General features: G+C 40.9%; 1 protein-coding gene across 1 annotated transcript in view; it reads right to left on the bottom strand.

Moving 5' to 3' along the window:
- The window catches only part of iqch (IQ motif containing H), a 185,690-nt gene that overhangs the window by 151,457 nt on the left and 21,389 nt on the right, over positions 1 to 12,844 (bottom strand). The window contains exon 5 of the mRNA XM_043677174.2: positions 5,987 to 6,103. Coding sequence (XP_043533109.2) covers positions 5,987 to 6,103 — 117 coding nt within the window. The remainder of the gene's footprint in view (positions 1 to 5,986; positions 6,104 to 12,844) is intronic.

Raw genomic sequence — 12,844 nt, 5'->3', positions numbered from 1 at the left:
AAGAGTGACTGCCTTAGCATGTTTTATGAGTTTGTACAATAAACAGCAAGAAATAATCTGATCAAAGGTAGTCATTATCCAAAACGATGGTCTTGATGTACCCTATTTCAGTATCAGGGTTGCATGGTGAAAAATACCTCAGGTTCTGTATATATGCCAAAACATATGGGACTGGCATGGGATTCCTACTAGGCCAAAGTCTTACAAATATCTCTGGTGAATGCCATGAGGAATGTTTTTCCCACGTGCATTTTTTGACGTACAGATAATACATTTACCAAATTGGAATGTGCAGTTGCCTATTAGAAACTCCTTATGTACCTTAATTGGCTCCATCCTGCACTCAAATTCACATTTGAAATGGAACATTCAAATAAGTTCCACTTTCTTAAGTCCTCGGAAATGGGGATCTCTACCACCGTCTACCTAAAACATACCATCATTGGCTAATAGATGTTGGGGTACATGCAGAGTTCTATGTACAATAAGACTGGCCTCATTGGTGATTTCTAAAAAATGTCAGAGCTATTTGTTCATCATGCAAACGTTGTACTGAAATATGCTGTTTCAAAGTAATTCTGATGGATATTGACTACCCTAATCAGATCATGTTTTGCACTATATCATGCAAACTCATGAAATACAGCCACCCACCATCCTGACTCTTGCTGCTGTGAACTTTGAAAGAACTCGATATGCATAATATATGATAGTGTTTAATTTCATGGGATAAGCACAATTGGAATACAGACTTAACATAGACACTACAAGTACTTAAGTCAATGAAACGATTCAGTATCAACGATGTCCAATCCTTTAGAAAGATCTGTGATTTGGCAAAACTCCAATTGCTTTTGCTGATACTATGGTCATTGCTGCTGACGTGTATTCTCATTATTGGCAAAGCGACACATCAGTTAGCTTTTAAATGTAGCTTCAACAATGTACCAACTAACTTCTGAACTGTCTCCAGGTGTTACCTGTGTGATTTTGATTGCAGCAGTAAATTTGGATTTAATAATATCTTTGAATGATGGTTTTAAATGGCCACTGTTAAATTAGTCAGTCATTGTATACTATGTGCAGAAAATGAGCTGGTCCAGTTATACAAATTCTGTGCTGATTAGAGCAGGTCAGGGGCTAGGAATGCTGCAGTGAATAACTCAACTCCTGACACCCAAAGCTTATCCACCATCTACCAGGTAAAACCCAGAAGTGGGATGGGATAGTTCTGATTTGACTCGAAGAATGCAATTCCAAACAACCATCTAAGTTTGACACCATCTAAGACAATGCAGCTTGCTTGATTGGCACCTCATCTACAAACATTCATTGTGTCCACCACTAACGCTCAGTAGCAGCACAGTGTATCATCAATTACAGAAAAAGCTCCTCAAACAGCACTTTCCAAACTGGTGACCACCACCAGAAAGACAAAGACAGCAAATAGACGGTAACACCAGTGCCTGTAAATTCCCCTCCAAGCTACTTACCAACCTGACTTTGAAATGTATCACAATTTCTTCAATGTTGCTGGGTTAAAATCCTAGAACTCCTTCCTAGCAAATAGCCCACCACTACTTTCTTATTAGGAATGGGTAATAAATGCTGGCCCATCCAGTGACACCAACATCCCATGAATGAATAAATTAACTTCAAGGTACAGGAATATCAATTTTTTTTAAACAGAAGGGAAATTTGGATAGGTGTCAAAAACTATATCAACCCATCTTATGCCATCTTCTAAAGTTTTAATTATCTATTTTCACTTGTATTCGCCTTGTAGTCTCTGTAGGTCATCAATTGATATACCCAACATCACAGCAAACCTGAATAACCCAAACTTCAGCATGCAAGGTCCTCTGGGAGCACCACGGAACTGTGTCTGATGTGAGAGGTTCTGTCTGTAGGGTCGCTCATTTTTAAAACAATTTTAGTTCTCTGCCCCATACAAACCCATTCAGCCATCTACCCTCCATTGCGTAAAACTTAATAATGATGCTGTGAGGCTGCAAACTCCATTTCATTACACATCCTGCTTAGAATTCTGCTGATGCTCCTATCCTTTCCATGCTTTGACTAACTACAAATTAAAAGCAGTGGTCCACACAAGTCAGTAGCAATCCTAAGCAAATCCTAAACATGACTAATAACTCTCAACTTCCATGGTAACTGAAAAGCTGATCAGAATTGGTATGTGGGATATTCTGAGTTCGCTTATGGGAGCAAAAAAAAAAAATCATAAACTGGTTGTGCATCACTCAGCTAAAAATGGCTGTATGTTCTGGTTGGGAGAAAAGGAATGTACATTCATATAATGAAGTAATTTTGGAAATTTGGTAGAGGTGGGTATTTTCTCTTTTCACCAAATGGCCTATTTTTCCATTGACGCAGTTCCCATTTAATAGACTTGTGTTAAATTTTTTTGATGTAGTTTTGGGATGAACAAACTTAAAAAATCACATAACACCAGGTTATGGTCCTACAGGTTTATTTGGAAGTTTGAGCTTTTGGAGCTCTGCTCCTTCGTCAGGTAGTGATCTCTGATTCTGGATTAGTGGTGCTGCAAGAGCACAGCAGTTCAGGCAGCATCCAAGGAGCTTTGAAATAGACGTTTCGGGCAAAAGCCCTTCATCAGGAATAAAGGCAGTGAGCCTGAAGCGTGAAGAGTTAAGCTAGGGGAGGGTGGGGGTGGGGAGAGAGTGGCATAGAGTACAATGGGTGAGGGGGGAAGAAGATGAAGGTGATAGGTCAGGGAGGAGAGGGTGGAGTGGATAGGTGGAAAAGGAGCTAGGCAGGTCGGACCAGTCCGGACAAGTCATGGGGACAGTGCTGAGCTGGAAGTTTGAAACTAGGATGAGGTGGGGGAAGGGGAAATGAGGAAGCTGTTGAAGTGGACATTGATGCCCTGTGTTGAAGTGTTCCGAGGCGGAAGATGAGGCATTCTTCCTCCAGGCGTCTGGTGGTGAGGGAGCGGCGGTCAAGGAGGCCCAGGACCTCCATGTCCTCGGCAGAGCGGGAGGGGGAGTTGAAATATTGGGCCACGGGGCGGTGTGGTTGATTGGTGCGGGTGTCCCAGAGATGTTCCCTAAAGCGCTCTGCTAGGAGGCGCCCAGTCTCCCCAATGTAAAGGAGACCACATCGGGAGCAACGTATACAATAAATGATATTAGTGGATGTGCAAGTAAAACTTTGATGGATGTGGAAGGCTCCTTTAGGGCCTTGGATAGAGGTGAGGGAGGAGGTGTGGGCGCAGGTTTTACAGTTCCTGCAGTGGCAGGGGAAAGTGCCAGGATGGGAGGGTGAGTTGTTTGGGGGTGTGGACCTGACCAGGTAGTCACGGAGGGAACGGTCTTTGCGGAAGGCGGAAAGGGGTGGGGAGGGAAATATATCCCTGGTGGTGGGGTCTGTTTGGAGGTGGCGGAAATGTCGGCAGATGATTTGGTTTATGCGAAGATTGGTAGGGTGGAAGGTGAGCACCAGGGGCGTTCTGTCCTTGTTACGGTTGGAGGGGTGGGGTCTGAGGGCGGAGGTGCGGGATGTGGACGAGATGCATTGGAGGGCATCTTTAACCACGTGGGAAGGGAAATTACGGTCTCTAAAGAAGGAGGCCATCTGGTATGTTCTGTGGTGGAACTGGTCCTCCTGGGAGCAGATCCGGCGGAGGCGGAGGAATTGGGAATACGGGATGGCATTTTTGCAAGAGGTAGGGTGGGAAGAGGTGTAATCCAGGTAGCTGTGGGAGTCGGTGGGTTTGTAAAAAATGTCAGTGTCAAGTCGGTCTTCACTAATGGAGTTGGAGAGGTCCAGGAAGGGGAGGGAGGTGTCAGAGATGGTCCAGGTAAATTTAAGGTCAGGGTGGAATGTGTTGGTGAAGTTGATGAATTGCTCAACCTCCTCGCGGGAGCACGAAGTGGAGCCAATGCAGTCATCAATGTAGCGGAGGAAGAGGTGGGGAGTGGTGCCGGTGTAATTACGGTATTTATTTTTGATCAAAGTACAACCCAGACTAGTTTTCAGGCATACAATTACAATATCACCAGACAATGCAATCATAAAATTTCTTGCCTTCGACTCTTATTTTTATGTATAATTGTGTATTGATTAACAACTGAATATCTGAAGCTCAAAGTTTGTGATCTAATCTGAAAAAGATAGTTGGAATCTAAACTAACTTATCTATGCAACATATATAGTATTGGATTTTGTTGAAAACACTTTGGATTTCCTGATTTTCTAATTACTAGAAGCTTCATTTTCTTTTCTTACAACACAATTTTTCATTTATTGAATTTAATGCACTCAGTTGCCAAAGTTGGCTTTTATTGCCAAGAATCTGTCAAGTTACAGCCTGAAAACAAGTGACTTTCATCTGTGTTGCAGATGCTGTCATTAAACTAAAACTTCTCCATGGCTTTGCTGAAATCAAGCCCAAAATGACTCTCGCATTTTTCTACATAAGAACAATTCATTCATTCCAAAAACAATTCACTAAATCCACATTTTAAAGATGTAATATGATATTGTGCTATGGAAATGGAAGTTTTGTTAACAATGTTTCAAAAAAGATATGGACAAGTATTTATTCCCAATTCACTCACTCCACTAAACAAACCATATATAATTTGTGTATCCAGTGTTAATGTTTCTTTAAAGTTGCATTCTCAGAGCCCAAGCACAAACCAACCCACAATGCAAAAATGGTTGCAGAGGTTCAAATAATCAAGGTTTGGAACAGTAACAGAGACACTACCAATTTTTACCTTCTCACTTGCAAATATACCTTCTTGTACACAACAGGCTTATGAAATTAAAGCTTCACTTTACCAAACTACTATTTATTTTGTGTTCTCCCTTACTTTGCATTACACAAGAATAACATTCAGTGTAGCACTATAATGTTATCGATCAAAAAGGGAAAGAAAACACAGATTGTAACAGAGAATGCGCAGTGTGAGACATTGTCGAGGCATCTCTTCCTGTATCCTATTCAATTTTGTTTCAAAAGGAAACATACAAAGAGATCTCATAGTGCTGATGCACCAAGCAAATAGATCCAGCATGCTAGCTATCTCCTTTAAATAATTGGACTTCTACAAGTATACCTTCATTAAACCAAATAGACTTTAACCATAGCTGCTTGCTTTAAAAGTTTTTACCCCCATAATTAAACGTAATCATTAAACAAAAGGATTTGCAGTGGAAATACAAAAAGTACATTTATACAGAACGAGAACATCAGTTATGGTTCAAGGAGACAGCCTTGATTAAAAAGGCAAAAAAAAGCCTGGTCTTTTTCTCAGAAACATCTCAGAATACTTCACAAGAATTACCTTGAAATTCAGTAATTATTATGTTTTGTCTACAATAAGGTTTCACTGACAGGACTCAGATGAATGATTAATTAAATTTAATTTTAGTGAAGTTCAAGCACTGTTTTTTTTGAGTAAAATTTAATGGGCTGAGGGAACATTGTTGACAGGACACTGGCAAATTCACTATTCTTCAATTAAAGCTAATGGATCTTTATCAACCACAAACTGGGACATTGCACCTTGAGATCTTATCCAAGAAATTGCATGGTATAATGATGAAAACGGGAACACTGGATAATTTTTATTTGACTAATATGGGTTTCTGATGCTAATTCCATCATCAGAACTGAGATTGGTTAACTCACTACAGAATTGAGAAACTTCAATATAATGAATGGACATCAGCATCATTCTGAATGCTGATCCTACCCATCCAATCTAATAAAATATTACATTCTATACAAGAAAGAAGCTGTGGCCATTAGTTAGAACACTTTTTTTCTTTAGATACACCTCTTGTAGAATAGGTCAAATTTCAACCTATTACTTAATGTTCTTGGAAGTCAAGACAAAATAATCCAACCCTAAAAACAATGAATTAGCATGCTTTAATTACTGATAACTTTTCCATCATTGTCCAATAACACATGGAAAGGAATTACTATACTTACATCAGGTATTTCATTCTTAATAAGAGGAAGCTGAATCCCATAGTTCTGGTGTAAAAGATTTCTGTTCTTTGGATTGGTGGGATCACGTAAAATCCTCATATCCATGGCATGCTTGTGCTATTGAAAGATTAAATTAGTTCATTTCTACAAATGTAGTTAAGAAAAAGTATTGCTTCCTTCTAAATAATCGAACAATTGTTAGATACAAAAGTTTAGATATGAATACAGATGGGTTTTCTTTCTTTTGGAAGCAACCACTTCTATCTGTTGTCCTACATCATTTTACTTTTCCATTTAAATTCACAATATGTCACACAAACTTGATCTAAAATGGACAGGAAAAGGTCAGCTGCTCATCAAGCCTTTCTCCCTAAGGAAATGCAAGTTCTACACACCAGTGACATTCCTCTCAGAACCCTAAAGTAATCAGAGATGCTTCAGGAAAGCATGGTGGCTGACAGACAAATTCCCCAATACTCCTCTGACCTGTTATACACAGTGAAGTCAGCCATAGTTTAGAACTTGTGCAGAACCCTTTCAAACAACTGCAGTCAATCAGCACTCACTGCACAAGCTAGCAACTTTTATTATTAAATGCAGGTTGAAGACTCATTGTGAGAAGAAACATTTGACATCTATCCCAGTTCTACACTTATTTAACTTACATGCACTCTTCTGTTCCTCCTAACCTTTCAAACCCCGACAGGAACTTGCAGACAAGGATAGGCCATTTGGGCACTCATTTAGATCACAACTAATCTGCAGCATAACTTCATCTATCCAAAATGATTTTGTAATCCTTAATACCTAGGAATAGCAACAATAAATCAATTGCAGTTCTGAAGGTTTCTTACACTTCTGAAAGTAGACTATAGCCTATCCCAAAGCCCATGGACAAAAACTAATCCTTCCATTACTTTAAAAATTCCTCAAAATCTAATTTTCCACCATGAAAAGGCCCAGCTCTCTTAGTCTTTCCCACATTACAAAAGCAAACATGGGGAAATGGCACTGAGGTACATGATCAGACATGATCTGGAATGGCAGTTCAGGCTCAAAGGCCTGAATGACCTGCTTTTATGTTTCTAAAAATGCTTAGTGGTCTGTAAAGTGCATTGAGACTTCCAAAGGTCATAAAAGACATGTTGCTGCATATGCATTAATCTCCCTAGAATTGTTTGTTTTGCAATCAATTGCCCAGCAATAGAAGCCAACAATCTATTTGCTGCTGCAATAGCCTTACAGCATTGGTCAAGATCCTTCAGTTCTTCATGCATACCTTAATCACTCAGTTTACTTAACAACCTTATGTTTGTAACTTGAAAATGTATACATACCTAGTTTTGTACCAACCCTATGACAAGATTGCATTTATCCAATGCCATTCCATTCCCCAACCCCCGCCCATGTATTTAGATCTGTTGTAATCTACTTTTCTCATCTAAGGTCATAATATCTATGCATTTTACATCAACTGAAACTTTGTAGACAATTTGGCCATCTAAGGTCATAATATCTATGCATTTTACATCAACTGAAACTTTGTAGACAATTTAGCCAATCAGATCAGTGATTAAAATAGTAAGCAGCAGAAGTTCAAATGGAGAGCATGTGGGACTCCACAATTAACTGTTCCCCAAGCAGAACTACTACTAATAATAACAACCTTTTATACACTAAGATGCCAACTCCTTAAGCAATCCCAAATCCATCTGCTAATTCCACAGATCTCTATTTCATTAAGTAGCCTATTATGAAGCACTTGGTTGACAATCAAGATTATGCAATTTCAAATAGATCATATACATCAATCAAATTCCTCAAAACAGATTCAATGAAGTTGGTGACATGCGAACATGGTTTACAGAGGTCGTGCCTTGAGGCAAGCTTGAGTACCCTCTTCACTATCAAGGTGGTCATACCATGTATTTCTAATGATCCCTTCCAGCAACATACCTCCAACGGTGGTCAAACTAATGGGCTTGCAATTCTCCAGTTCTGACTTTAGATTAGATTACATTAGATTACATTACAGTGTGGAAACAGGCCCTTCGGCCCAACAAGTCCACACCGACCCGCCGAAGCGAAACCCACCCACACCCCTACATTTACCCCTTACCTAACACTACGGGCAATTTGTATGGCCAATTCACCTGACCCTGCACATCTTTGGATGGTGGGAGGAAACCGGAGCACCCGGAGGAAACCCACGCAGACATGGGGAGAATGTGCAAACTCCACACAGTCAGTCGCCTCAGGCGGGAATTGAACCCGGGTCTCTGGCGCTGTGAGGCAGCAGTGCTAACCACTGTGCCACCGTGCTACCCTTTGTGAATGTTGGCACCACATGGATCATCTTCCAGTCCATGAAAATAATTCCAGGCACTAGTGAGCTATAAAGAAGCTTGCTGAGCTCAGTTTCTCCTTCTCCGAGCATCCATGTGAATGTTGTCAGAACCAACAGCTAAAACAATTTTGATACCCTCATTCTAACCAGAACTTCCGTATTCAGTTGACACTCTGAACTTTAATGCCAATTGTATGATATTTTACTGGAAAGTCAGTACTGTCATCTGCAATTAAGGCAACTTTCACAGCAGTAATATAAAAGAAAGACTTAAATGTATAAACACAACTGTCAGACCTTAGGACACTCAAATCACTGAACAATCAATCAAACACTTTTTGTGGTGCAGTATTGGAATGTAGATAATGTAACAGCCAATTTGTGCAGAGAGACCACCATGAACAGCAATTAAATGAATTCTATTCAGATTAAGGGGTTGGCGTAGTGGCTCAATGGTTAGCACTGCTGCCTCACAGCGCCAGGGTCCCAGGTTCAATTCCAGCCTTGGGCAACTGTCTGTGTGGAGTTTGCATATTCTCTGTGTGAGTTTCCTCCCACAATCCAAACATGTATGGTTCAGGTGAACTGGCCATGCTAAATTGTCCAGAGTTGTTAGGTGCATTAGTCAGAGTGGGGTGGGTGACTCATCGGAGGGTAAGTGTGGATTTGTTGGGCCGAAGGGCCTGTTTCCCCACTGTAGGGAATCTCATCTAAATAAATGACCAGAACATCTATTTTAGATGTTTGTTGAGGGATGCATATTGGTCAGAACAGAAGAACTCCCCAGCTCGTCCTCAAAATGTGCCATGGGGTTTTATATCAAAATGGGCTTTTATATCCACTTGAGAGAATGGATGGGCTAATGATTTAATGTTTCATCCAAAAGATCAAATCTCCAACAGTACAACATTCCCTCAGTATTGTACTGAAGTGTCATCCTGAATCATGTGCTCATGTATTGGAAGTGAGACTAATCATATCATTGGAATTCACCTGAATTTGACCTGCAAAGTTCTTCAATGGCTTATCCAGCTCCCAACTGACTACTAACATGACTTTAAAAAAAATCTTGTTATTGTTACTACAGCTTGCCATTTCTATCTTCCACAATCATCCCTTTGGTTGCTCTGATACCTGCTGTTGTTGCCTTTAGGCAGGTACAAATGAGGTGTGTTCAGAAATATCATCTCATGCACACCAGTCAGGTGAGCCTGTTGAATACTGTGCTACAGGACACGGTTGAGGCCAGAGCACTGAATGTTTTAAAAAAGGAGTTTGAAATAGTTCTTAGGACTAAAGGGATTAAAGAGTATGAGGAAAAAGCAGGAACAGGGTACTAGTTGGATGATTAGCCATGATCATATTGAATAGCTGAGCAGGTTCAGAAGGCTGAGTGGCCTACTTCTGCTCTTATTTTCTGTGTTTCTATGTTAGCATGTACATGCACACTGGTTTGCTTGTTCCATTCCCAACTTGTAAGATAGGCAGATAATCTGTTCTGCTTAGAGCTGTCAGGAAATGTGCAAGATGAGGCTGGAATGATCACAAGTTCATTGCAGGTCTTTAGGCTACCCATCTCAATAGATCTCATTATAACATCTGATCAATTGTTAAATGATTCCAGGGATTATACCTTTGTCACTCTTTCCAGGAGCCCATTTCATGCATCAATCCCTGTTAAGTCTGAAGAAGAACTCTCTCAAATTGGTCCAAATTTTGTTTCTCACTCACTTGATATTGTGAAGCTTGTTATATTATTGACTTTTCATTGATTTTGTTTTCTTCCAGATTTGCCATTCCTTACGATTTACTACCAGTGATCTTCAAGATCACTGTCAAGTTGTTTCCCTATCAAGGCTCAAAACATGGGTTTCTATAGTATTTCTTTACACATAAGGCTTTTAGCATGACTGGTTAGTTTTGTAGTTCTTGTATGTACTGTGTTAATACTCATTTTTCCTTCATTTGGTCTCAGACTGCTTCAGGTGAGGAATTACTTTTCCTAATGTCATGCAGTCTTAAATTTAAGAAAGAAGTCAAAATACCACAATGTGCAGATAGTGTAATCTGGCTTGCATGCAAAACCTAATGATTATTTGATTATCTACTTTTATACTAGACAGCCATGCAGAAAAGCACAATGGTAATATATTTAATTCTTGTGGGGTATGGTGACATAAGAAACTGAATAGTGCTGCGTGCTTACAAAGAAAGAAAATTGAAAATAACTAACTTAGTTGAGTCCACCGTGCTGCTGTAAATATAGAGAGATATTCGCTCAACCCTATACACTAGTCTACCATTTATTATTGACTGCAAAGCCTCGGCTACCACATAGAACACAAAAAAGTACAGCACAGTACAGGCCCTTCAGCCCATGATGTTGTGCCGAGGGTTAATCCTAATCTAAGACAAAATAACCTAACCTACGCTCCCCTCAATTCATGTGCACGCCCAGCAGTTGCTTAAATGTCCCTAATGACTCTGCTTTCACCACTACCACTGGCAACGCATTCTGTGCACTCACAACTCTCTATGTGAAGAACCTACCTCTGACGTCCCCTCTATACCTTCCTTCTAACACCTTAAAACTATGACCTCTCATGGCAGTCAGACCTGCCCTGGGGAAAAGTCTGGCTAGCGACTCTATCCATGCCTCTCATTACCTTGTACACCTCAATCAGGTCACCTCTTTTCCTCCCTCTCTCCAGAGAGAAAAGATTGAGCTCAGACAACCTCTCCTCGTAAGACAAGCCCTCCAGTTCAGGCAGCATCCTGGTAAACCTCCGCTGCATCCTCTCCGAAGCCTCCACATCCTTCCTATAATAGGGCGACCAGAACTGGACACAATATTCCAAGTGTGGCCTCACCAGGGTTTTGTAAAACTGCAGCAAAACCTCACAGCTCTTAAACTCGATCCCTCTGTTAATGAAAGCCAAAACACCAAATGCTTTCTTAACAACCATATCCACTTGGCAACTTTGAGGGATCTATGCACTTGAACACCTAGATCCCACTTTCCTCCACACTGCCAAGAATCTTGTTTTTCATCCAAAACTCAGCATTCAAGTTCAACTTTCCAAAATGCATCAGTTCGAATTTATCCAGGTTGAACTTCATCTGCCATTTCTCAGCCCAGCTCTGCATATTGTCAACGTCGTGCTGCAGCCTGCAATAGCCCTCGATATTATTAACGACACCTCCAACCTTTGTGTCATCAGCAAACTTACTAACCAACCCCTCAACCTCCTCATCCAAGTCATTTATAAAAACTATAAATGGCATAGGCCCAAGAACAAAGCACTGCGGGATGCCACTTACCATTGATGTCCAGGCAGAATACTTTCCATCTACAACCATTCTATGCCTTCTGTCAGCCAACCAATTTGGAATCCAGACAGCCAAATCTCTCTGTGTCCCAAACCTCCTGACTTCATGAATGAGCCTACTGTGGGAAACCTTGTAAAATGCCATGTTGAAGTCCATGTACACCACATCCACTGCTTGACCTTTGTCAACATGTCTCGTCACCTCCTCAAAGAACTGAATAAAATTTGTGAGGCATGACCTGCCCTTCACAAAGCCATGCTGACTGCCTTTAATCACGCTATGCTTTTCCCAATGGTTATAAATCGTATCCCTCAGAATTCTTTCCAAAAGCTTGCTGACCACAGAAGAAAGACTGACTGGTCTGTAATTGCCAGGGATTTCCCTATTCCTCTTCTTGAAAAGAGGAGTAGCATTCGCCTCCCTCCAATCCTCCAGTACGACTCCCGTGGAGAATGAGGAAACAAAGATCTTTGCCAGCAGCTTAGCAACCTCCTTTCCCACTTCCTGGAGCAACCGAGGATAAATCTGGTCTGGTCCTGGGGACTTATCAATCTTAATGTTTGCCAACATTTCAAGCACATCAACTTCCTCAATCTCGATCTGTTCAAGCTTGTTTCCCCACTCCTCAAAGTTTTCATTCACAACAAGGTCCCTTCCCTTAGTTAAAACTGAAGCAAAAGACTCATTTAGGGCTTCCTCTATCTGCTCAAACTCCATGCACAAGTTCCCAATGCAATCCCTGATCAGCCCTACCTTCTCCCTGATCATTCTCTTATTCCTCATGTATGAGTAAAACGCCTTTGCGTTCTCCCTAATCCTTCGTGCCAAGTCTTTTTGTGCCCCCTCCTAGCTCTCCCCAGCCTCTTTTGAGCTCATTCCTAGCAAGCTTGTAATTCTCTAATGCTGTGCTAGACTCTTGTTTCCTCCACCTTATGTAAGCTGCCTTCTTTCTTTTGATGAGAAGCTCCTCTGTTCTCGTCATTCAAGGCTCCTTAACCTCACCCCTTCTTGCCTGTCTCAGAGGAACAAATTTATGCATCACTCATAACAACTGCTCCCCATGTCTGTTGTGCACGTTCTGTGGAACAATTGCTCCCAATCTGTACTTCCCGACTCCTGTCTGATCGCGTCATAATTTCCTTTTCCCCAATAAAATATTTTCCTGTGGTAACTGCGCCTTT

The sequence above is a fragment of the Chiloscyllium plagiosum genome, unplaced genomic scaffold (assembly GCF_037043375.1).
Source record: "Chiloscyllium plagiosum isolate Xiang-an unplaced genomic scaffold, Cpla_swu_hap1 HiC_scaffold_39, whole genome shotgun sequence".
Lineage (NCBI taxonomy): Eukaryota > Metazoa > Chordata > Chondrichthyes > Orectolobiformes > Hemiscylliidae > Chiloscyllium > Chiloscyllium plagiosum.
The sequence above is the reverse complement of the archived record's forward strand: the minus strand, read 5'-3'. Positions and strand labels throughout refer to the sequence as shown.